Consider the following 26292-nt stretch of genomic DNA (forward strand, 5'->3'; position numbering starts at 1 on the left):
AATAATCAAAATCGTTAGTTTCTCTTAGGTTCTTCTTTTCTGTTAAGAAAACCAAGTGAAATGATCAAACTGATGTTTTAAAATAATCAGCTCATACTCACCAGTAAATGCTCAGTGTGCTGGAGCTGCTGCTGTGAATGCACAGTTGGTCCAACTGAAGAGATTTTATCTCCGGCTGCAGTGACACAGCAAGAAAAGAGCGCGAGGAGAAAGAAATATCAGAAACCTTCTGGACGAAGCGACGTTTGTGAGCGGGCAGAATTCAAGGCCACAGCAGCAGATCTGACTGAAGCTTCACAGATATCAGCAGATATCACAGGTTCCAAAATGAACATGAGTGTGGCTCAGCCCTTTGATTTATACCACAGTAACCTTTTATTCATGTCACCGAGCTGCTGAAGCTGGCATAAAGGGGAGGTTTCAACACGCTGCTGGATTCAGGTATAAAATTCAATAAGAACTGCAGCTGGACTTGAACCTTGAGCCTCAGTGTTTAAATCCACTGACAGACAGAACCAGCCGAGCTCTCCAGCAGCTCTGATGGATCAGAAATTTACTCTGAGGTTACAAAACATGCACACGAACGAAACGGACAAAACCTCCTTAAAACAAAAGTATACACGATTTTAATTCAGAAAACTTACACAGAAGATCTTTAAAGCATAAGACTACCTGCTGGAGAAGTGGGTCATCTGGAGGTTTGATCTCATGATGCAGAGGAGAGCCACAGGAGTGGCAACTTTTAATTTTGACCTTAAAAGTAGAAAAAGATATTTGCTGGACTTGAATCCTGAACCTTTTAGATAAAATATGATGAGACCATAATCAGAGCTCTCCAGCAGCTGATGTCTGAAGACCCTCCAAACTAAAAGGAAAAGAAAAACACACAGAGAGCAACAGAAACTGTATAAAAAGGTTAAGGAAAGCCCCAGAACACACTCTGGTTCAAAATGAAGTTAAGTTCTAATTAATACAAAACCTTACATTTAAATAATAAATGTCCACTAATAAAATATATAACAATAAAAAGAAGACTGTATGTATGTATGTATTAAACACATGCACTAGCTCTCTGTAGCTTTAAAAAAGGCAGCCGATGCTCAAACCTACAGATAAACTTCACTACCCAGAGGCTCTGGCGAGAGAGGGTCGCGCAGGATTATGGGTAAATAGGAAGTAAACAAATACACGTGTAAGATGGCGCTTTCAGAGCGGTCCTCGGTTCAGGGGTCAGTTAAAGAGGTTTTAAGGGAGTTCCAGGTGTCGTTTTTCGCTCTGACTCGGCTCCCTTCGTTTCCCTGGACTGTGAGTACGAGTCTGGCCGAACTTCATTCAGAAATCTCCGCATTTTAGCACCAAAGCAGCCTCTGCCTGTGAAACATGAGTAAAGCAATGCTTGTAATCAGTCAAGGGACCTCCCTGAATAATTTTGGTCTCAGTTCATAAAGATAATCTTTATTCTTTCTTTTAATTTGTTTTTATGTTTTCAAATTGGCCACGGGCTCTCTGAGCCTGCTTCTGCCGGAGATTTCTTCCTCTTAAAGGACATGTTTTCCTTTCCACTGTCGCCCAGTGCTTGCTCGTAGGGGTCGTCTGATTGTTGGGGTTATGGTGGGTCTACCTTAAATCAAATTCAAATTTTCAAATTCAAATTTTATTTGTCACGTACACAGTCATACACAGTACGATATGTAGTGAAATGCTTGGACAACTGCTCGTGACCTAAAGAAAACAAAAAAGGAAAAGGCTATGAATAAGATAGGAAATAAATATGAAAAATTAAAAAGGGTAAATTTAACTAGGAAGGAATAAAATATAAATTAAGGTTAAAAATGAAATAACTGTACAACACAAATTAGAATGAAGGGTAAATTTAACTGGGAAGAATAAGATAAATATATAAATTAAAGTTGAAAATAAAATAACTGTACAACAAAATACACAATATAGAACTATATAAGAATGTATGAAGAAATCTAAATATAAATAAATATATACACAATAACAGCAGCTGTACAAGTATTAACCGGAAATGAAGAATATAGTGACCAGTGTTGTGCAAAACCAAAGTCCAGAAAGTCCAGTGTGTGTGTAAGAACCATATGTGTGGGTCAGTACTGTGTGGTGGTGTGATTGAGAGACCGTATCGCCTGCGGGAAGAAGCTCCTCCTCAGTCTCTCTGTGTTGGTCTTCAGGGAGCGGAATCGCTTTCCTGACCTCAGCAGAGAGAACAGTCTGTTGTTGGGATGGCTGAGGTCCTTCACGATCTTCCTGGCCTTGGTCCAGCACCGCCTGCTGTAGATTGAGTGCAGGTCAGGGAGCTCGGAGCGGATGGTGCGCTCAGCTGACCGCACAACCCTCTGTAGAGCTCGTCTGTCCTGCATGGTGCTGTTCCCGAACCAGGTTAAGATGTTTCCCGCCAGGATGCTCTCTATGGTGCACGAGTAAAAGTTCCTGAGCACCTTGGAGGGCAGTTGGAAGTCTCTCAAGCGTCTGAGGTGGTAGAAACGCTGTCGGGCCTATTTCACCACGGTGTTGATGTGACAGGACCATGACAGGTCCTGCGTGATGTGAACTCCGAGGTATTTGAAGCTGTCCACTCTCTCCACTGGGCACTCATTGATGACAGGGGTCTGGTAGTTCCTCTCCTGCTTAGTGCTGAAGTCCACTATCAGCTCCTTTGTCTTACTGACGTTTAGAAGGAGGTTGTTCCTCTGGCACCAGTTCTCCAGATTCCTAATCTCCTTCAGGTAGGCCGTCTCGTTGTTATCAGAGATCAGGCCCACCACGACGGTGTCGTCAGCAAACTTGATGATGGTGGTGGAGCTGGTAGTGGCCACACAGTCATATGTGTACAAAGAGTACAGCAGGGGGCTCAGAACACACCCCTGGGGCGCTCCAGTGCTGAGAGTGGTGGAGGCTGAGACATGTCCGCCCATCCTTACTGCCTGTGGTCTGCCAGTTAGGAAGTTGGAGATCCACTGACACATAGATGAGCTGAGTCCCAGATGCTCCAGCTTGGTGGTGAGTGTGGAGGGAATTATGGTGTTAAATGCAGAGCTGTAGTCTATGAAGAGCATTTTAACATAATTCCCCCTTCTAGTGTCCAAGTGAGTGAGTGATGTGTGGAGGAGATGAGAGATGGCATCGTCTGTGGAACGATTTGGACGGTAAGCGAACTTTAGTGGGTCCAGTGTGTCTGGTAGTGAAGAAATGATGAAGTCTCTGACCAGGCGTTCAAAGCACTTCATCACTACTGAGGTGAGGGCTACAGGGCGATAGTCATTGAGAGAAGCAGGGTGGGGTTTCTTCGGGACAGGAACAATGATGGACTCTTTGAAGCATGTGGGGATCACCGAGTGAGATAAAGAGATGTTGAATATCTCAGTGAACACAGGAGCTAGCTGGTATGCGCAGTCTCTTAGGATACGACCTGGGATGCCGTCTGGTCCTGCTGCTTTCCTGGTGTTCACTCTCTTGAAGGCTCTCCTTACTTCATGCTCGGAGATGACGAGCACGTTTCCGGTGCTGGCAGTATCTTCCTGTCTGCAGCCGTTAGCGCCGCTAACACTAGCATTGTTGGAGACCTTAGCTGCAGCCTCGAAGCGAGCATAGAAAGTGTTCAGCTCGTCTGCCAGAGTCACGGCCGCGTTCGTCATACCGGTTGTTGGTGCTTTATAGTCCGTTATTGTCCTTAGTCCCCGCCACAGGCTCCTAGAGTCACTCTGTTGGAGTTGTGACTCTAGTTTCCTCCCGTAGCGCTGCTTCGCCTCTTTCACCGCCCTCCGCACGTTATATGACGCGGCTTTGTACGGGTCCATGTCCCCCGTCATGAGTCCCGTGTTGTAGGCAGCGGTGCGGGATCTCAGAGCGTTGCGGATGGTTTTATCCACCCACTGCTTCTGGTTGGGAAACGTTGTGATAGTCTTTGTCTCCACGGTATCATCCGCTAGTTTCCCGATGAATCCCACAACCGCTTCCGTAAACACGTTGACGTCATCGTCGGAGCTGTTTCTGAACATGCCCCAGTCTGCGTCATCGAGTGCGTCCTGTAACGCGGCCACCGATTGATCCGTCCAGCGCGCGACCTTCCTCTGAACCGGAACTTCCTGTTTTAGCCTTTGTTTGTATTTTGGCATGAGGAAGATGGCGGCGTGATCAGATTTGCCAAACGGGGGGCGGGATTGTGCCTTGTAGCCGTCCTTGACCGTAGTGTAGCAGTGGTCCAGTGTCCTTTCACCCCTGGTGGGGCAGGTGATGTGTTGATAAAAGTTCGGCGCTGCGCGTTTGAGGTTGGCGCTATTAAAGTCCCCCGTCACAATAAGCGCAGCGTCCCGGTGTTGTGTCTGGTGCTGTGTGAGTGCCTCATGCAGCTCGCATAAGGCGGTGACCGTGTCCGCTTGTGGTGGAATATAAACGGCACTTACAATGACCGATGTAAATTCCCGAGGTAGATAAAAAGGACGACACATGATGGACAGTAGTTCCAGATTTGGTGTGCAGGAGCGTGTGAGAGGAACAACGTTCGCACTGTTGCACCAGTTGTTGTTCACCATTAAACACACGCCGCCTCCCCTTGACTTCCCCGAGTCCCGTGTCCTGTCCATGCGGTGAACCGAGAAGAACTCGGCCGGCTGGATGGCTTACAATATAAGCGCCTTGAGGCGAGTGTTGTGATTTGGCGCAATGTGAATGACTTTAGCCTTCAGCCTCCCTGGGAAAGTCTATGCCAGGGTGCTGGAAAGGAGAGTTCGTCCGTTAGTCGAACCTCGGATGCAGGACGAACAATGCGGTTTCCGTCCTGGTCGCGGAACACTGGACCAGCTCTTTATCCTCTCCAGGATACTTGAGGGTGCATGGGAGTTTGCCCAACCAGTCTACATGTGTTTTGTGGACTTGGAGAAGGCATTCGACCGTGTCCCTCGGGGTGTCCTGTGGGAGGTGTTGCGGGAGTATGGGGTGTCTGGCCCATTGCTACGGGCCATTCGATCCCTATACAACCGTTGCAAGAGCTTGGTTCGCATTGCCGGCAATAAGTCGGACTCGTTCCCGGTGGGTGATGGGCTCCGCCAGGGCTGCCCTTTGTCACCGGTTCTGTTCATAATTTTTATGGACAGGATTTCTAGGCGCAGCCAAGTGGCGGAGGGCTTTCGCTTTGGTGGCCTCAGAATCTCATCTCTGATTTTTGCAGATGATGTGGTTCTGTTGGCTTCATCGGGTGAGGGCCTCCAGCTCGCACTGGAACGGTTCGCAGCCGAGTGTGAAGCAGCGGGAATGAGGATCAGCACCTCCAAATCTGAGGCCATGGTTCTCAGCCGGAAAAGGGTGGAGTGCCCACTCCGAGTCGGGGATGAGTTCCTGCCCCAATTGGAGGAGTTCAAGTATCTCGGGGTCTTGTTCGCGAGTGAGGGAGAAGGGAGCCGGAGATCGACAGACGGATTGGCGCTGCAGCTGCAGTAATGCGGACGCTGCACCGGTCCGTCGTGGTGAAGAGGGAGCTGAGTGTAAAAGCGAAGCTCTCAATTTACCGGTCGATCTACGTCCCTACCCTCACCTATGGCCACGAGCTGTGGGTAGTGACCGAAAGAACGAGATCGCGGATACAAGTGGCAGAAATGAGCTTCCTCCGAAGGGTGGCTGGCCTCTCCCTTAGAGATAGGGTGAGAAGTTCGGCCATCCGGGAGGGGCTCAGAGTAGAGCAGCTGCTGCTCCACATCGAAAGGAGCCAGCTGAGGTGGTTCGGGCATCTGACAAGGATGCCCCCTGGGCGCCTCCTGGGTGAAGTGTTCCAGGCATGTCCCACCGGGAGGAGGCCCCGGGGCAGACCCAGGACACGCTGGAGAGATTATATCTCTTGGCTGGCCTGGGAACGCCTTGGTATTCCCCCGGATAAGCTGGAGGAGGTGGCTGGGGAGAGGGAGGTCTGGGCCTCTTTGCTTAGGCTGCTGCCCCCGCGACCCGGCCCCGGACAAAGCGGATGAGGATGGATGGATGGATGGATGGATGACTTTAATTGAACTTAAAACGTGACTTACACAGAGGTTGAACTTTTTATCTGCTTACAGTTTGTAGAAAAAGACCTTCAGAGCAGCGGGTCATCAGAGCTCATTTCTCAGGTGCTGAAACAGGTGAGTGTTCCTCCATCGTGCTGCAATCATAAAACAGCTTCGTCAGTGTAATGAACAGTCACATGTTTTTACAGACGTGCCTTCATCCCCTGTGCCGGAAGTTTCCACCTTCAGTCAGATACAGGAGGCTGTTTCTCTCCCAGCTCATCAGACGGGTAAGGAGAGGTTAACTCTCAGATTATTAGTTGAGCTTTTTTTTTTCTCTGGGCAGAAAGATGTTGAAGTACTCGATCACAGAGTCAAACCCGGCTGTGTGCTTCCTGGTTTCTTCCTCCACAGCTGGAAGCTTCAGGCTGTGAACCCCTGGATGAGCTGTACGATGCTCTGGCTGAGGTGGTGGGCGCTGAGGAGACCATGGAGTGCTACAAGAGCTACCTGCTGGTACCGCACACAGAAAACCCCCAGTGTCACTGTTACCTTTATATCAAATTATTTGTTTTGTGCCATAAAAATATCACGATCTGATTTTCGGTCTGAATCGCCCGGCCCTACTTTTGCCAGCTGTTGCTTGCAGGAGTCTTAATTTGAAGTGCAGCGATGTTTGTGTCCTGCAGCCTGCTGGTGGCGCCGTGAGCTTGATGGAGAACATTGCTCTGATCTCAGAGGGGACCACCGGGCTGGTGACGTGGGAGGCGGCTCTTTACCTGGCAGAGTGGGCTCTGGAGAATCAGCAGGTCTTTACAGGCAGGTAAGCGGAAGGATCTGCAGGTCGTCGCCCTCCAGGTGGAGCTTCTGCAGCTTTTAGATTTGCTCCTCCTCCTTCAGGACGGTGCTGGAGCTGGGCAGTGGTGCGGGGTTGACGGGTATCGCCGTCTGTCGGTCGTGCAGCCCGAAGCGATTCATCTTCAGCGACTGTCACTCCACAGTGCTGCAGAAACTCAGAGACAACGTCCGGCTGAATGGGCTGAGCGAGCAGACGACCCCAGCGGTCAGCGTGGAGAAGCTGGACTGGACGGCAATCTCAGAGGAAGAGCTGAGGGAGATCGGAGCTGATGTCATCATCGCCGCAGGTCAGATTTTTGGAGATGGCGTGGACACACATTCACACACCTCAGTCTGTTCTGGATTTTGTGGAGCTGTTGACAATCTGCTTTCTCAGATTTGGAGTTAAAGCAGATTCCTGTTGTTTGTCGTGGTGCAGACGTGGTGTACGACCCCGACATCGCAGGAAGTCTGGCGAAGCTGCTGTCCATCGTCCTGAGGTGTTCGTCTGCCGAGGGTCTCCCTCAGGTCTTCATCTGCTCTACGATAAGGAACCTGGAGACGTACGGCGGCTTTAAACAGCAGCTTGGTAAGACAGCGCTGAGGAGGCGGCGGCTGTTGTGGTGAAGATGGTTCAGATTAATTCAGACTTAAACCTGATCAGAGTCTGGTTTACTTAAACCTGACGTTCTGCTGTGGCTCTTTGGCTCATGCTAACCTCACGTGATCGACCTCATGCTCGAGTCTGAGTTTCATCAGCCTCGCCCACAAAAACACGTTTTCTGCCTGAAATGAACAGTAAACATATAACACAAGGGGAAAAATACTGTGGTTTGCTGTAGTAAGTAGTTCTTTAACCAGCTGTGCACAGTGTCCACAATTCATGAAATTCATGAAGCAAAAAGGACCTGGAGACAGCTCACAGGAAACACTCAGACGTTCCAGTGTCGACAAAACGAGACTGCAAATCTGGCCAGATTTGATCCTGGATACTTCCTGGTTGCAGTGGGAATAAATAATAATAGTTGTTTTTGAGGTGTGCTTGGGGAATTATGAAGATGATTTTATAGAGATCAGGATTTTCGCAGTGCAGGACGTTGGTTTGAACGAAGTCATTGTTTGTTTGTTTTGGCAGAAGCTGAAGGAGTCGGCCATGAAGTGATCCCAGCACCCGTCAACCACGTGTTTCCTTATAACAGACAGTCGGCTATAGAGCTCATCAAACTGCGCAGATGACACGAGGGGAGCATGATAAAGATTTTATTTACAAATGTACATCCTCATCGTCATGACAACTTCCTTTATACATTCAAGTGAAGAAAGAAAAACGCCAGGAATAAAAAAAGAAGACCTCAGAAGACTTCGTCTTTTCACCCACTGATCCATTTAAATTTTAAATGTACATTTATCAGAAAACACCCCAAACAAACAGTTTTGTCCTTTATGCTCTCACTCTGCTGTAACTGGTGCTCATCTCATCCAGGCATTCACTGGATACTGGACTCAAAAGCTGGGCCTACTTTATTCCATGAAGTGCTCACCAGGCACAAAAGGAAAAAAAAGGCTTGTTTCCATGGTGATGTCTACTGCACGTGCCCAGTAGGGCTTACAAAGCGAGACTTTCATGAATAAAAAAAAAATGGTTATAAAACTGCAGCGCTGTCTAGCTCTCTAAATAGAGCCAAGGTTATCTCGGAGCAGTGATTAGAGGCAGGACGTTCTGGTCCCAGTTGTCATCCCAGCGCTGCCCCCTGCTGGAGTGGAGGTTCCTCCTGAAGGTTCCCAGTTTGCCGTCTGAACTGGGAAAGTCTGACAGGAGAGTCTGGAATCATAAACGTTCAGCATTATTTGAAAGAAGTCAAAAGAGCGTGTCGATCACCTTGTTTGTTTTTTTGAGAATAGAAGAAAGAAGGTGGAGTGCTAAGGTATTAGCTAACGCTAGCTAGCTAGCTACCATGCTATATAAATAATTAGCTATTAACTTATTTATCTGTAATATCCAATTAAAATCCTAGAATTTCACCCCCAAAACTGTGGCTCCAGCTTCTTGGACAGTCTGTTAGTACAGTCACCTCACAGCAGCCATGTTTTTGGTCACATGATGTTATTAAAAAAAGCTCCAACAGCACAAACACGGTCCAGAGGTCCAGTTCAGTTAGCCGAGGTGAAGCCTAACGGACATCTAGCTGCTACAGCCGCCTGTGTCACCCTCTCATCACAGATGTGGCCACTTCACTCCCACTCAGGCTTCAGAACCCACAAAACCATCTTTTATATACAGTCTATGCTTAAATCGTGTTGTACAGTATTTTCAGAGAAGAATAAATGTTGGTAGATATTAGAGTCCATATCAGGGTCTGCCCGAATCTTTCTCCTGATCATGTGACTGGTTTACAGGCATCTCTCACCTTCAGCTGCTCGGCGAGCTCTGCAGAGTCTTTGAAGATCAGCCCGTTCTCCTCGTGCTTCACCAGCTCATCCAAGCTAGGAATAAAAATAAAGCCGAGTCAGGTTTAATTCACGTTCATGAGCTTACTGGAAGCACATTCTCATCTCCAGTTTAAATAGGTGGACATCAACACAGAGAGGGAAGTATTTACAGAGGTCACTGATGAGCATTTTACTTTGCAACCAGCGGAGTCGCCCCCTCCTGGCCACTAGAAAGAATGCAGGGTTAAGAGGTCGGCTCACCAGTTGAAGTGGACGGCGCAGACGGGGAGGCAGCAGCCGAACATGTCCACCACCTTCATGGGCAGATCCAGACCGCTGGACGACTTGTGGAGACAAACACCCAGGTCTGCTGAGCCTGGACGACAGAGAAGGAAACTCCTCCAACGACCTGCAGGAACCTTTGTGCGCAAACACGAGTGAGACTAAACTGGTCGAACAGACCAAAATTAATACTAAAATACCTAAAAGCAGAGGGTAATCTTCTGCCTCCAGCCAGGGGGTGCAGATCTCCACGTGCTCCAGGTGCAGGGAGTCGATGAGCTTCATGTAGTGTTCCTTCTGAGGACCCTTACCTGCACAAACGCACAAAAACACACAGAGTGGAAACATGTTCTGAATAAGGGAAAATCTTCTAATCTGTAAGCAGCGAGCTGGACTACCTGTGATCACGCAGAGTAAAGGTGGTAAGGAAGCTCCTCCCCTAATGAAACCTTCGTACTCTGGTGGGAACAAACAGGCGACAGGTGAGGAAACACGTTTCATGGATTATTTAAACGTTCGTTTCTGGAACAGCAGGTCTCACCTTCGAGGGCCGTCAGCAGGATGGAGAAATCTTCGTCCTCTGCAGAGAAAAAATGTCCTGAATCAGTGATTCAGTGTTTCCAGAGATGAAACACAAGGTGCAAAATAAAGTGAAACTGGCTGAATTTGGAAAATTTTACATTCTGTTTACAATAGAAGCTGCAGCCAGAAACCTTCAGTGAGCGTCCTCGCGCATCCCGACATTCCCGCATCGTGTTTACGTCGATGATGAGGAACACCGGGAGTTTAATTCCCCTTTTCCACGAAAAAACTTTATTTATTTCCGCACTGAGATCACGATCTCTTTACCGAGATTCACAGCAGGACTTAAAGCGAAACCGTTGCTCCCAAAATCCTTTCCTGTAAATCCTGAACGGGCCGAGGACGCCGCTGAAGCGGAGGTCACGACCTCCAAGCAGTAACTTCTGTTTTGTTTCTGTTTCTTCCTGATCATTGAAATGTGATTAAAAACCCTGCAGTGAAGCTGCCTGTGTGTGAGCCGCTGAAGGAAAGTAAAAGCTTGTGAAATTAAAAACAAGACTTTTTGAACTCCTGAGATGAACGACTTCAGCAGAAATGTTCGAACAGCAAACGCAAAACAAAAAATCGGTTTGCAATCAGAAAACACCAAAAGCTCGCCGTGGTTTTCGTTCTTAAACGGGGGGGGAAGCGTCTCTTCCTCAGACCTGTCCAGCTGGTGCTGCTGAGCAGCAGCGCTGGTCGCTCCGCCCTCAGGGTCACGGTGCCGTCAGCGGGGTCACGAACTGAGAAGATGGTCCTCTCCGCCTCAGACCTGAGAGAGTAGGTGAGCACACAGAGCTGATGTGTTTTTTTCTATAACAATAAACTGAACAACCGAGGAAAAGCCGACAGTAAAACTCTGCAGCTCTACGATTGCACACATTACACAAACTTCCTGTTTTGTGGGCGATCAACAGTGTTTCACAGGAACTGCCCCCCGACGGCGTCATCACTCACCCCGCGTGTCTGAACTGAGGATAGACGGCGGCGAGCCTCACGAAGAGCTCGTGCTGCAGCTTCAGCGGAGTCTCTCTGAAGATGGAGGCCGGCCGGTCGTACAGAGTCGTCGCCCTGCAAACGTCAAACAGTAAAATGTCGCGCTGCGATCCAGAGTGAGAACAGAGTCACTGCGGTTAGTTTACTGGTTTTTATTAACTGCATTAAAAACTCGGCCCTGCAGTGAAACACAAACGTGAACATCAGGAGCCTCACAGAGGACGGATCACGGGACCGTCCACAGCAGAGCAGAGACTTCGAGCAGGTACGAGTTATGTGAACACATCGTCCGCAGACCTGGAGCAGCGTCTCCTTTTAACTCCGCTCCTTCAGTGTCTCCTCAGGTGTCATACACATCACGGCCTCCAGAGGCCGCTAGTGAGACATCTGACCTTTGTTTCAGTCTTTCTTTCCTTCATCAACTTCACTGTAAAGTGACACGTCTGCATGTTTTTATTGGTGTGTTGTGAGAATCTTAAATTTCAAACATCTCTCAGATTTTCTGCCACGAGCATTCGTCAGTGAATGAAAAACAGCCATGCAGATAATAGAAAGAGAAAGTCATACTTGATGCCCCAGTTTTTCTGCAAGTCGACCTTCATGGCGTTGGTGACGCACAAGTTGTGAGACGCCAGAGGGCCAAAGAAGCGCTCGTACCTGAAAGACGAGAACGAAAGCGCCCGTCAGAGACGACAGAGACAGAAACACCTCGGATCAGGATTTAACATTAAGTATTTTTATCACAGTCCTGAGGATCAGGACACCGCAGAGCGCCACCTTCAGCCTCTCAGCGGTACTCACCACTTTGCCAGTCGGACTATGGGATGCGCCGGGCCGTGGCTCAGCGCCATGATGGTGTAGCCGTAGTTGTGCCAGTCGATGATGAATCTGCTGCCACGCAGCAAACACACGAACCAGGTCACTGCGATGCTGGGCAGCCCAGGAGGATTCTGGGAAACAAAGGCAGTCGTTGATGTTAACAGAGTGAAGTATTTATAGCAGAGTTCTTTATCGTTCCTCTAGAGTTCATTTAACTCTCAAAATAAATGTTTTTGAGTCAAAATGAGGATTTTTGTCTTAATTTAAACAAATAAAAAAGAAGAATGGATGAACCAGTGTGATGTTTACGTCTGTACGTGAGTTATTGTTCCCCCTGTGAGAGTCACAGGTAACACACCTGCATCAGAACATGCGCCTGCAGCTCCATCGTCAGCAGGACACGGAGCAGCTGCAGGGACTGAACCGTCACCTTCGTCACATACGAGACCACTTTCGGTCCGACTGCGAAACAGGAAATGGGTTCATTAAAAAACAAACAGTAAAGAATCACATCCTGTTTGTTGTTTAAGCGCAGATGTAAATGTACCTCGGACACCTTTCAGCTCTGCGATGGGCACTATGGTGATTTTCTCCTCGCTCAGCACGTCTTGATGAGGTTTGGTTTCTGAAAAACAATCACAGCACAAATTCTTCACTTTCACTGCCGACACGGGAATTTTTCAGGCACGATGAAACGACTTCCTGATTGTTTTTAGTCCAAAGCTCACATTTCGTTTTTTGTTTCTCAGAACAACCGACTGTTTGTCTGAAACTCTTTTGGTTTTCAGTGCTGTAGAAACAAAAGGTATTTCTTTTCTATCAGGTCATGTTTATAACGCACAGCTGAAATGAACCCGGCTCAGTTAACCGGGATGTGCTGCACCGAGTTTACGTTTTATTAATTTTAATAGAGTACGTGATATTACTTCTTTCAAACACCACCCTTACAAAGAGGATCGGCTCCATCTCGGATCACTTACAGCGACCTGCTTTGAGGTGTTTTCTGTCTGTGGTCATTTTGCATACTTTTTTTTCTGCATATACTTTACAGTCACGTCTTTTTCTTTATCTAAAGTTTGATTTATCTCAACCTGCTGAAAGCACCAGTTTTATACTTGGATCAAATATTCTTTTCTTTAGATTTTTGATTTGGAACTTTTACGAGTAACGACATGTAAACGCTGCTTCTTTAAAATACCACTCCTTATAAATCCTACAGGCAGAGCGCTGCAGTATTGATGGAGGTGTAGAAGTTGCAGCACATGTTTCAGGAACAAATAAACTCGCACAGTGAACCACCTCACTATACAGCTCCAACAGGATGTAGACGCTTCAGTGTTTGTTTCCCCCAAACCTCCAAACATTAGGAGGTATGGACCACCTCTGTCACTCCAGCCCTCCTTCACTACATCCAGAAATATCCTCAGAGGTCGTCCTCTTCTCCTCCTGTGTATATCCAGTATATGTACGCTCCCTCCTCTGCACACCTCAGCCTCTCTGACTCTGAGATGTCCCTCTGATGGACTCATTTCTAATCCTTGTCTCCACCCACGCCGCCCTGCCTGCACGTTCTTCTTCACCTCCTCTTGTGCACTGTATGGATGATTGACCCCAGGTATTTAAACTCATCCACCTGCACTGGCTTCTCTCCTCACATGTCCACCTGTCAACATGTCTCTCTCACTCACGTCTATTCTGTCTGGATTGTACCAATTTTCATTCTTCTTCTCTCCAGATCATACCTCCACCTGCTCACTACTCACACTACAAATCACAGTGTCGCCACAGGGACTCCTGCCTACCCCCATCTGTCTGCTGACCAGAGTGGGCTCAGGGTCGATCCCTGATGTAGTCTCACCTCCACCTTAAACCCACCTCCCCACTGTCTCTCTGTCCTCATACTGGTACGAGGATACGCTGGTATCGGTACCTACCTGAACATGTCGGTACGAGAAGTGAAAGAAGCTGACTGTTTGATCTCAGCGGCAGGTGGGAAACAGGTGAATCAATGTGTCACAGGAAGCTTCAGTCTCACCTGAAAACCCCACGAAGGTCACATGGTACCCGTGTTTACTCAGGGATAAAGCGTGATACTGCATCCGAGGACTGCGCCCGATGTCCCCCAGCACCAGCACACAGACCCGCCGGGAGGTCCCGTCGTCCCGCCGCCGTAGGCTGCGGCCCCACAGCGGCAGCAGCGCGGCAGCGACCGCCAGAGACACCGCGGGCCACCTCACAGCCGAGTGTGGCGCCAAAAGTCCCGCTAAAAGCGCCAAAACCGTCAGGGAAACTGCCAGCAGAGCCGTGCAGGAGCAGCGCGGCGCCATGTTTGTTTGAGATTTGTGATGACGCGGCTCATCACAAATGGGCGGGGCTTGATGTTTAAAGGAAGCGCGCATCGTATCGTGACGCGTTCATGTGCAAACCAGGAACTTTCAGTCTCAGCCGTCAAAGCGTGTGTTAACTTCTATTGTTATCAAAAGATTATATTAAAAAACACACAAAGAAAAAATTAAAAAGTAGGGCTTTGGTAGCACATTTACATTTTGTTTTTTAAAAAAGAAAAATCTCAGAAACATCTTTTCACAAACATTTTGGAACAAAGAATAAAAAGTTTGACTGAGCAGATTTTTGTGAATATATTTACACAATTAAACATTTGTTCTGAAGTTTTGTGCTTTTCAAATGTGAAAATCTACTTTGTATTAACCAATCTCTCTTTAGGATATTTTCGGTTCTATTCTTCATTTAGAAACAGGAGGATATAATATATACACATCAGAATCAAAATAGGATTCAGGATTATACTTTACTGTCATTACACATGTATAAATACAGTGTAACGAAATACAGTTTGCATCTAATCAGAAGTGCAAGAGCAGTAAGTGCAATACTTTCTTAATCCCTGAGGAAATTATATTATACACATATACACGTATAAGAATGCGTGACATTGATATGTAATATATGTTTTCTAGTGCCTTCCAGAAAATATATTCATAAAATGTATGCATTAATATACTATAAACAAAATTGTTTAAAAAATCTAAATAATAACATATACATATTCATCAATTTGTAAATGAGCCTGAAAATTGTACTCGTGCTGTCCACACTGTATTTTTCTGATGAAATAGTCTGACTTATTATCCTGGAAATGCCCTGCACACATAAACAAAAACAAACAAACAGAAACAAAAGAACCAAAAAATTAAACATTACTGAAATAAGAAAACTGCCTTCAGATTTCTAATTTTTCTTTGTACGTTGTATTTACAAAATCATTTACATTGTAAGCAAATTATTGAGAAATTTACTTATTGTTACTTCCGCTTGTAAATAATTTTAAAACCAGACTGATCTTCTATACTAACCTTTTGTGGTCAAATATTCTGGCTCCCTGCGCCGCCCCACTGGAAAATCCCGCATACATAAACCTCACCTCACTGTGGGAAACTGCAAGGAAATATGATATTAATTCTGTGTACATTTTCCACTTTTTGAACAGCTTTTGTCTTCCATGCGTTGCAGCTTTCAGGCCACTAACTGACTTTTTTAAAATGTAATTTTGTTTTTTGGTTTCGGTTAAATAAACGTGTAAATGGTTTCACTGCACATCACTTTAACTCCTCTTAGGAGGTAAGGTGAGCTTTTCTTGGTGTATTATTTTTATTCTAATATTAATTCAAATTAAACGCAGTAAAAATAAAATGTCATTTCGTGAGCCCCTCTGACGTCATGGATATTTCCTCCCCCATGCTGCTGAGCCCTTGACTTTCCTCCCCCCGTGTTAAAGCGGAGACAGGCTGTCCTCCTCCGCCTCTCTCGGTCTCCCTGCTAGACTGAAGCTGTCCCGGACCTCAGACCGGATGATGCGGGTTTCGGTGCTCCGGCTGGCCGCAGCGCTGGCTCTGTTTGCCGCAGTGTGCGGCTCTCGGGCGGAGGTGATCGATGACATCCTGAGCAGCCTCTCCCGCGGAGTGTCCTTCCTGGAGCGGCAGCATGAGCACATCAACCTGGACGGAGTGGTGGGGTTCGTCATACTGCAGGGTAGGACTGTTTACCAGCTGCAGGAAAACATCTGGAGAATAACAGCTGTTTATGGTTTGCTTGTTTTGGTGAAACTCACTGATTTGAGATGCAGGTGCAGATCGAACAGGTTATACAAATATGCGAAAGCTTTTAAAGTGAAATGCTTTTAACCTCAGTGTCGACTCAGAGGTTTTTGTCTCGCAGTGCCTGAAAGTGACACATTTTCTGCTTCACTCTCAGACTTTTCACTGATCTGTTTTATTTTATAGTAAAATACAGTAAAGTACAGCGCTGCCAGTACAGCTACTGCTCTGACATTTGATTTTATGACAATGAAAACCCCAAAGTAATCTAAAAATAAAGTAAATCTATTGTTTTAACCCCTTCTGTCCAAAAACAAATGATGAACATTTCCAGAATAAAAAGTGTATCCCCCCCAAAAAAACGTTGATTTTGTGGCCGTAGCTTCTTAAAGAGCTAAAGTGGGATCATGTGTATTCAGAGCACAGAGGATAAAATGATGGCCAGTATTTTCTGCACGGCATTTAATATTCTGATTGGCCAGCTTCTAGGTGCCTGCTGAGGGGCAGCAATCTGTGCAGCATTAAACTGTAAAGTCGCTCACAGGTCACGTAACATGTTTTTAATGTGAACGTTTGATGCTCTAAGGACAAATAAAAAGGAAGCGTGTGACGGCCTGAGTGGTGGCTCTGATATTTTACTCCGCTCCACAGTGACAAACATTTAAATCTTGTTGGTTTCAGCAACTTTGAAGACAAACAGTCTTTGTTTTGCGTCACACTGTTTTCAGGTCTCACCACCACTCGGCGAACAGTCCGCAAGTGTCTGCAGACGAGTCAGGGTCTTCCATGTGTAACATTGTTAAAAAGATGCAGATTACAGTTCACTAAATGACACAACACTGACTGAAGCTGCGCCGCCACATTTGGCTAAATAGTTTCTGCTGTGGTTTGTTTTCTCACCAGGAAAACGAACTGACTTTAATGTGAGGCCGTGTTTGCACACAGAGCTCTGTTTGCCCAGCAGAGATCATCTTCATGCTTTATTATCTTTCCTCATAAATGCAGATGTGCAACAGCTGCTCTGCTGTTTATGAAACAGAAAACAGCAGAAAGTAACAGCTCAGTATTCACCATCTGCCTGCTTTTCTCATTTTAGACACAGACCGTGTCCGTGAAGTGACGTAATTTGAACCTTTATATTTTCTGTATGTTGACAATACACAGCAGCCTTGTGAGAATCACAGTTAAGTTATAAGGCTTTTTGTCAATTTTCTACCAATCATTCATGAAGCTGACCTTGAAGACCTCGGTGGATGTAAGTCGGCATTTACAAACTCAGCCTGCTCCAGATTTAGAGAGACAGACATGATGCCACTCAGGAGATACACCTGCAAACCTGTTGGCAACCAAAGCAGTCACACAGAGGCTTTCTGTGCAGCTGACCTCTTTGCATATGCAGCTGACGTCACCTAGAGCCAGCCGGTCAGGTAATATCGAGACCAGAAGGCTGCTGGCTGGTCTGCAGGTCTGTGTGACTGAGGCTGAAGTAAAAACACTGAAGAGCTCACCTTTGAAATAAAACAGGAAGTAAGCCAAAAGAGGGAAAACACAAAGACAAAAGCGAGGGCACGAAAAAGAACAAAGGAAGAAAGTAACAGATCAGAAAACCAACTAAGGGCCTACCTTTCAAAATAAAACAGGAAGTAAACCGAAAGAGGGTCCATCCACAGGAGGAAACAGGCAGAGGAAATTAAAACCATAAAGCAAGTTTACTTACATCCTTTTATTTTACGAATGAACTCTTTCTTCCTGTTTTTGTGTCTCAGCTGAGCTGAAGGAGGCGGTCCGGACGTGGCCTCACACCGACCCGGTCAGCTGGGCTCAGAGAACCACCGCCGTCGCTCTGGTCAGACGTCTCGACCAAAGTGTGGAGAAGGCGAACGCTGCACTGGAACAGGACGACCCAAAATACTACAGAGGTGAGACTTTCAGACTCCGTGTCCCAAAAGTCTGCAGGTACAGTGCTGATCCATTTAGTGGTTAATTCTTGGAGCTGTTATGGTTTTTATGAAAAGGCTCAGGGCAGTCTCAGATATGTATTTTTTATTATCACACCTTATATTTATGAAGGTAAAAGTGTCAGTGATGTTACAAATCTGTTCTTCACAGTGACACTGAAACACTACAGGTCAGTGAACACAACATCAAGAACAGACAACAGTCAGAAAGCTGAGAGACAAATTTCAGTTTCACTGCTGTGACGTCTTCTGTAGGTGTTTCCTGAAAAAGGAGGAGCTTATTTAAAGACTGTTTGAACTTATAGGGGCTGTTTTTGAGTTAAATTTGTATTTAATTATGTTTTTAATCATCACGACGTATTGATTAAGGTTTAATTATATAATTTAAATATCTGACTTGAGAGAAATGAGCAGGCAGGTGTTGCACAGACGTGGAGGTGAGGTTTGTTGAGATCCTAGCAGACTTTAACACTTGTGCGTTTCTTGCATCCTCCTCTCAAGAGTTCGAGCCCCTGTTGTCGTGGAGTTTCTGGCTGATTCCTCAGGAATGGTACACCACAGATCCCAGCCTGGTTTATCCCTCCACCATGACCACTGAGTGTTACGATGAGCAGCTCAGTGACAAATGTCTGACCCTGCTGCTGGGAACCTGGTAGGAACCCACACCAACACCCCAAAGAGTCCGGCTTCAGAGGCTCTTTACTGTGCTGGTTCCCCTACATTTGGATTGTTGGACTGTGCAAATTATTCACCGACCGCAGCCTGTTTTTTAACTTTAAAAATGCTGATTTACACTAAAAAGAAAGTTCTTTATCGCATTGTAACTGTCAGTAGTTTGGATTGTTTTTCACTACTGTGTAATTATGTATGAAGGTAACAATACCTGTTAGCTGAGGTGAGGACACTCACCTGCCCGAGTCGTGTGTGTGTGTGTTCGGACAGGAAGATGAACGGGACGCCGTGCATCGTCACCAAGCCCTGCCGGGACACCATGACTCGTTTTGGGTGTCCACACTACTCTCTGTCCCACCAGCTTCTCTACTTCATGATCGGAAAAATGGTGAGCAAACAAAGATGGAAACAACACGTAAAACCACTCAAAGACCCACAGATGTGTGTAACACTAACAAGCATTTTGGAGAAAGAAACAACCTCATTTTAGGAAGCCTCACAGAAAGAGGCTCGAAACCAGATATGAGCCTCCTGTGTGGAGTTTGCATATCGGCCCAGAACCTCCGGTTTAACTCAAAATACCAGATTAATGCTGCCTATCTCTGCCCAAGCTGAATTTTTAATATTTTACTTCCTGGTAAGACTCATTACATTTTCATTAACAATTTTGATTAAGAGTCTTTACATTTGTATGTTTTTCCCAGTAAAATACTGAGCCAAAAGCTCAGGCTGTAGGCTGCTCTAAAAGCTGTGAGCACAGAAGCCCCACCCACCCGCTCTCCAAGACATTCTGTTTATAATGTGCAGCCAATCAATAAAAAGCTGTCTTAAAGTGAGACCAGTACAGAGCCAAAGACAGAGCCTTGGGGAACACCACAGGTGGCAAAACTACTGTTAGAAATATTTGATTAAAGTAGCGAGGACCATGATTTCAGTACGAGGGGAATTTATGAGCTTCACAGTTTGACTCGTTGGTATTTCCATTTCAGAAAGGCTGCACTAATCTGCTGAAAGGTGACACACGAGCATCCAGAGCAAACATGACTGAACAGAACTACCAGAGGATCTTCTGCTCCAACATGATGAAGACCAACCAGGACATCAAAGACGGTCTGAGCGAACAGATGGTCGACATCTTCATCGAAAACAGTGAGTGTCAACATTTTCCTGATCCGGTGTTATTCCGGTTTGATGCAAAATGAATTCCCATATTTTAAAAAAATGTTCTTACTCATATTTTAATATTTTCATGCAAAAAAGCTTGAAAATGAATTAATTTATAAATATAAACCACTAATTATGATAAACGTAAGGATAAACTCATAAAAATGATTGACTGGAATGGGAAAACCATATTGTCAAATACTGATGTGTCCTTTTGAATGAGATAAACTAAAAACGTTTACTTTTTTTGATGACTACATCACCATTTCAATATAAAAGAAAATTATGGAATAAAAGAGATCACAACAAAATCTGAATTTCAACAAAATTCAGAGTGTTGGTTGTAGAATTTGGGGATTTTAATGTTGAGTCCTGACTTTTCAGGAGACATTGAGGCTCGCCTTCAGAGAATTCATGTAACAAAGAAAGTTTTTTCTTGTTTTAGGACTTTTTAAGACTTTTAATTTAATTTTTGTTTTAGATTAAATTGAAAAGTGTACAGGGGGGAATTTGGATGAGCAGTCAACTGTAAAAATGTCTGAACTGTAAATAAATTAGTTTCTGAGTTTCCTCTCTATGTTGGCAGTCCTGATTTGTGGATTGTCTGGATTCTCCGACTTCCACAAAGCCGACTGGCTGCAGCACATTCTGAGGCTGCAGGACGAGGAGGTGGGCTGCTTTGGGAGAGACAGTGAGTATCACAAACCTGCTAAAATATATGTTCTTAGTCAAAAATACCAAATATGTCAAACCTCATAAATATAGCAACAGTGTATTTTAGAGGTCTTAATGAAACAAAGATGGCCACTGATGCAAGAATATGCAGGTTTTTATGTGTTAGGCAAATAAAACACAAAGAGCATTCGTACAAGTAACGTGGCGATCAGATCTCTGTCTGACATTATGTCAGTGAAAAATCTGCACGAGATCTGAATTACCTGCAGATTTCTTGAGAAAACTTTTGAGGAAGTGCAGTAATTTGTTATAGAAGACACTTCAGAAATATTGTTATAATTTACCTACAGTTTCTAAACTTTTCATGATTTATTTCTTGATTTCTTTGGACAGACCAGCAAACAAAGACTGCAAACAGAATTTTCTGCTCATTTATTGTGAAAACTTTTAATAAGAATAAATGTTTGAAGTAGTCGTCAGGGATGCTGGTGAATAATAATGCTGCCCAAGGGGTGTCTGTGTGTGGATAATAAAAACTGAAGAGGACCTAGAATACTTCCTTGAGGAACACCATATTTAACATCAGCTGCCCTGAACCATTAAATCACTTTTTACTTCAATTTTTAACTTTTGAGTAGAAACAATGATAATGAGAGTAGTGATTAAGAGTCCTTCCATCTCAAATCGCTGCCAAAGTTCTATATCTGCACATACACGCTAATCCGGTTGTTCAGTGATGACGCGACGAATCCTACTTCTGGGTCTAAAGTAGTCTGCGTTTAATATGGCTTTTGTGTTGTTAACATGTTTAATGTTTTGTATTTTCTTCTATTTGATCTCAAAAAGCTCCTAAAACAGTCAGTGATCACTGTTGACCTCCCTCGGCTTTTATTACCGCTAATCATTTATTTAAGCTCAGTTTTTAAAACCTTACGATGTAACTACAGCCCAGCCCATGCAGCAGTATATGAATGACTAACCTCGTATTGTGGATGTATTATCTCAGTTGTTCTCCTGGCTGAAGTTTGGTCCTTTTACAGCATCCTGCCATGCGATTACATTTGTTCCTGACCACCGAGAACACTCACATTAACTTTTATCGAGTGGAAAAAAAGTTAGCTTGTTTATATTATGCTAACATAGCTGTGTCGCTAGCGGTCACGTAGCACATCATTATATACCAGCTAGCCCAACTTCAGTAACCCTACAAACGTCACTGCTGTTTAGTTTTCTGTCTTCATTTATGCTGGAAGTGATAGCAGAGCTGTACGTTTGAATTTGTTTCCAAAACCCGGCAGTCAGGACATGCTATATTGTATTTAGATAGAAGCTAGCGAGCTAACTCCCTGCTAACTTCTAACTCCGTTAAATGTCATAAATTCCGTTTTCATGGATGACTGGATGTTAAACTCAATTGTTACACCTGGTAGAGGAGAACGCTGATCATTTTATTAAAGATGAAAGACTTTAGACAGTTTTTCAACTCTCAGTAATGCTGAGTGATCGTTTGATATATGGACCTGCAGCGGAGTTTAGACCCAGACACGGCTAGTGACGTCAGACTGAACAACCGGATAAAAAAATTGAAAGCCATGCAGAGTAGTTTACAACATGAAATTCTTCAGTTAAGTTGTAGCATTTTAAACTTTGGGAATTCTTTATGTTGGCCAAAGGCAGGATGTATAATGGAAACAGGTTACGAGCCTGAAACTTCCTTGAAGAACATAATTTCAACAACAAATGTCGTCGACACTAAATCACCCGAGTTACAATTTAACTAGAGGGATGGAAAATCTTTGGGCTGTTCAGAAAATTTGAGGTTTTTGGGAGCTTTTCGTCACAATTATTATTGCATTCCTACAATGTTCATGTTTTGGATCCTGTAGTAAGATATATAATAAATAGATTTAAATATCTATTTGAATACAATAAATAATAAAATCAGCCATGGAACAGACTTTTTATATGCACTGTACTGATGTATTAACCCATTTGATGTATTTTGAAAGCAATTAGTTTTAAACAAAAAAAATCTCCTAATTACTGATGTGGATTACACAAGAATCAATTATCTGTATTTATCTGTATTAAATTACTTATTTCTGGGCAGAGATTGTGAACGGATGGATGGGCAGTTCATTCTCTGTTGTTCTCCTCAGAGAGCATCATCTCACAGATCATTGGAGACGAGCTGCTGGAACAGCTGCAGCCTCACAGGAGAGTGAAGAGGAGGGAGAAGATACTTCCAGGTCCGTTTACATTTTTCTCAGCTGAGGATCTGTCACGGTCTGCAGCTGCAGAATGTGGGAAGTGATGATGAGGCGGTCCCAAATGCAGGCTTAACAAAAAACGAGCTGCTTTATTCATAGGCTGCACAAAAACAGAAGCAAATGGCGAATGGAGATAGAACTAAACTAGGTAGACTAAAACATGAATCACAAAAATGAAACTAAGAACCTGGACGTGGACAACTGGACAAGGGACAAGAGGAACCTGACACAACATATATGCGCACACACCCACACCCACACACACACACGAGGGTGATTAGGAAAAGCAGAAACACATGGGGAACACAGCTGGGACGAATTAGGCGTGACGAGACAGGGAGGAAGCAAACACACTGAACACAGGATGGCAGACTGTCAAAATAAAACAGGAAACACACTAAGACACAGACTAAAACACGCAGCATGATACAGGAGCCGGGAGGAAGGAAAGCACACGGGACCAAGACAGACTGGAGAGACAACTGGATGAGACACAAACAGTTACAGAGGCGAGACATGGAGGGAGAGAGAGACAAGACAGGCTGGGGAGAACACACATGGACAGACATGAGTGGCTGTGGAAACACAAGGAGGGGAACGTGTGGACACAGAAGGGAGACGCAAAACAATGACCCGACTAAGACATACACAGAGGTTGAGGGAGCGAGACACCGAAACACAAACACAGACGACAAGACAGATTCTCACAGGAGACACGACGACAAAGGCACAAAAGGGACCTAACAGACCAGAAATGACCAATAACTCAGTGACATGGAAAGGACTGAACTCAATACTGAATGATAGAAAACTCAATCATAACATCTCAGGAATCACAAAAACACAATAAACTCAGAGCTGGATCAAATGACCCAGAAGCATGACAAGATCGTAACAATCACATCAGCTGATCTTCAGCCACTGTGGCTAAAGAAGCTTGTTGTTACGTTTGTAGGTTTGGAGGAAATCTGAAGAACGCTGGTGTTGTGAAGCCAGCGGAGGTCACATTAAAAATGCAGTTTGATGCAGAGCTGCTGGAGCTCATATGCTGATAATTTCTTGTTATGTGTGAAGCTGGCATGAACAGTCTTTACCACCTTAAGTACTTCATCTGATTTGAGGTTTTTGTTATTGTCTGATAAACTCTGTTTGCTTTCATCTGCCAGACGGCTGTTCCAGTCACATGACGGCGGTGGCGGTCGGTGCTCTGGGAGGATACCTGAACTACTACCTGACAGAGCAGGACATTACAAAGAGGCCGCTCTCCTGAGGGGCGTTCTCACGAGAAAAAAACACTGTAGATCATCAGGTAGAGACTTTCGTCATCGGCGAAACGAGGCAGACTCTCCACACCACATGTCGCTTTAAGAACGTAGTGTTAACATGATGAAAACGCCTAATGCAAAGCTGGGATGTGGAAGCTAAAGCTTTATTTTCAGTCATGTTTTGTTACTATAACAATAAAGCTGATTTTTTTTATCATTATTATTATCAAACCTAAACAAGATGTTTGAAAGTAGTGATGCTCCAACCGTAAAAAAGGATGGCGTACCCAATAAGTAGGACCGTGGTAAAATGTAAATGAGCGTTTTGGAGGATGAGACTTGGATTAATTCGACTTTTCGAGGTCATCACGAGATTTTTTCTGGCTCCAGGGGTTAAAGTGGGCCACGGCGATCCTGAAAGCCCACCTCCAGTTAATGAGTGATTACATTTGATCGGCAGCTTTTAATATTAAGAGTTCATTTTTATTGCAGCTCGGCTTTGTTTCCAGCTGCTCCCACCTCAACCAATCAGACGGTGACACACGGCTGCATGCACACTCTGAGCCTTCAATCCTTCCATTCGTGTCAGAGTTCATGCTCACAATAAGACTGGAATCTTAATACTTTAGCATTTAGCCATCACTACAGGAGTCCACAGAAAGTGCTGTATGAAAGTTACAGTGCTGAAGTCCCACACTGAGCTGTAATGGTGACGAGGGCAGAGCTGGTCCCGATGTTTTCAGCTTTGAGAAGTGAAAATGCACAGCTAAGAGTTTTTATACAAAAGTATAAATTAATTCAATTCAGTTTTATATATATATAAATTTATAGGGCCAAATCACAACAAGAGTCACCTCGAGGCGCTTTATATTGTACAGTAAAGACCCAGGAAATATACCCACCCCCCACCAGCCCAATCCCACTCTAACCCCTGTGTATCAGCGACACTGTGTCCACAAAACAGTGTTTTTTCTTTGATGTAGCCTCTTTAGGAGAAATTTGTAGTTGCAATGAGTGAACAAGAGATCAGCTGGACTTGGAGGGGGGTGGGGTCACCTTTGTGTGAACACCACAGTGAGAAAAACACAGAGGACACAGCGTGATGTGGTCAGAGACTCGACGATCTTTGATTTTTAACGATTCGATGATTTTTAAAGTTTATATGAAGCTAAAGACGCTGATTGGAGCATCTCTATTTAAAACACATATTTACATTTACTTTGAAAAAAACATCAGAATCCACCCAGGTTGTTTTCCTGGTGAAAACCTTGAGTTAAGTTCTAAAAATATCTTTATTTACTTTAAATCGTATTGTTTTTCACACGTATTTAATCGACAAACAGAGTCGGGAGCAGCGGCTGCAGAGGATCTGCATGAACCGAATGCATGGAGATAAACTTACATTACTATCATCATGTATGTTTATGTTAGTGAAATAAACATAACCAATAAAACTAAAGTCTGTTCTACAAACCGTTGTGTTCATAGTGATGATAAATGCAGCAATGTGATTATATCAGATCTGCTCACTGAGATCACGTCCTTCAGCCAGAAGTGTCCCAGCGCAGAGAAGCCGGACGAAAGCTCCACAGAAACACGTCACTGTGTGCTGACCGTCTTTAAACCGAGTTTCTGTGGAACTTATTAAACTGTCCTAACTCAGCCGGTAACACCTTTGTGATGTCACTTGTTCCAGCCAATCACCTCGTAGAACAGGGCCTTGAGAAGCCGAGCCTCGTAGGTGACGGTGTTCTTGCCGATGTGAATGCGGACCTCCTCCAGAGGCTGCTCGATGATGGCCGGCACCTCCTTCCCATAAACTGCAGGAAAGCAAAGAAAACAGTCGGTCAGAGCATTCGGAGTACAAAATGACTTTTTACCGCAGTACAGGAGGCATCAGCAAGAACATTTAAAATGGAAACACTGCACACAATTTTACACTCCAGCTAAACAACCTAAAGTCCCAGCGTGACTGTGATGGATCGATCACAGTTTGAATAATGTGCAGTTAAATATCTGTGACGCAGAGGACCAGAAACAGGCAGTAACACCCTGAATGTTTGATCCGTTTCCTGATAATTCACTGGACAAAACTTCAAAAAGTGTGTTTGGATGAGCTTCAGAGGCTCATATCAGCAGGTGGCTGAATCGAACACACGTCAGTGTTCACTGGTTTCTGACTTCTGGACTTATCATAACTCTAAGCATCAACATTAGCTGTTTAAGTTGCCACCATGTTGGTTTCTCAGAGCTGA

At 44.9% G+C, this 26292-nt stretch overlaps 4 protein-coding genes across 5 annotated transcripts in view; 2 read left to right on the plus strand and 2 right to left on the minus strand.

Moving 5' to 3' along the window:
- The first annotated feature begins 1153 nt into the window (after positions 1 to 1153).
- Positions 1154 to 8484, plus strand: eef2kmt (eukaryotic elongation factor 2 lysine methyltransferase). Its single transcript, XM_026163970.1, has 8 exons — positions 1154 to 1305; positions 6066 to 6128; positions 6203 to 6283; positions 6408 to 6509; positions 6683 to 6816; positions 6894 to 7138; positions 7228 to 7419; positions 7966 to 8484. The coding sequence occupies exons 1-8, from the start codon at positions 1198 to 1200 to the stop codon at positions 8064 to 8066; spliced, it is 1026 nt and encodes a 341-aa protein (XP_026019755.1). The 5' UTR covers positions 1154 to 1197; the 3' UTR covers positions 8067 to 8484.
- alg1 (ALG1 chitobiosyldiphosphodolichol beta-mannosyltransferase) lies at positions 8075 to 14360 on the minus strand. Its single transcript, XM_026163969.1, has 13 exons — positions 13954 to 14360; positions 12466 to 12543; positions 12277 to 12380; positions 11901 to 12049; positions 11667 to 11756; positions 11061 to 11174; positions 10769 to 10875; positions 10084 to 10122; positions 9941 to 10000; positions 9743 to 9853; positions 9522 to 9636; positions 9239 to 9314; positions 8075 to 8652 (listed from the first exon to the last, which is right to left on the minus strand). The coding sequence occupies exons 1-13, from the start codon at positions 14315 to 14317 to the stop codon at positions 8518 to 8520; spliced, it is 1542 nt and encodes a 513-aa protein (XP_026019754.1). The 5' UTR covers positions 14318 to 14360; the 3' UTR covers positions 8075 to 8517.
- A 1348-nt stretch (positions 14361 to 15708) lies between these two features.
- c4h16orf89 (chromosome 4 C16orf89 homolog) lies at positions 15709 to 25510 on the plus strand. Its single transcript, XM_026163973.1, has 8 exons — positions 15709 to 15968; positions 17800 to 17952; positions 18493 to 18643; positions 18934 to 19051; positions 19653 to 19812; positions 20414 to 20518; positions 22662 to 22751; positions 23939 to 25510. The coding sequence occupies exons 1-8, from the start codon at positions 15788 to 15790 to the stop codon at positions 24040 to 24042; spliced, it is 1062 nt and encodes a 353-aa protein (XP_026019758.1). The 5' UTR covers positions 15709 to 15787; the 3' UTR covers positions 24043 to 25510.
- Positions 25311 to 26292, minus strand: part of ift70 (intraflagellar transport 70) — a 32300-nt gene continuing 31318 nt past the window's right edge. For both annotated transcript variants that reach the window (XM_026163972.1, XM_026163971.1), the window contains one exon: positions 25311 to 25857. In XM_026163972.1, the coding sequence (XP_026019757.1) occupies positions 25721 to 25857 (137 nt within the window). In that variant the 3' untranslated portion in view covers positions 25311 to 25720. The remainder of the gene's footprint in view (positions 25858 to 26292) is intronic.

The sequence above is a fragment of the Astatotilapia calliptera genome, chromosome 4, assembly GCF_900246225.1.
Source record: "Astatotilapia calliptera chromosome 4, fAstCal1.2, whole genome shotgun sequence".
Taxonomy (NCBI): Eukaryota; Metazoa; Chordata; class Actinopteri; order Cichliformes; family Cichlidae; genus Astatotilapia; species Astatotilapia calliptera.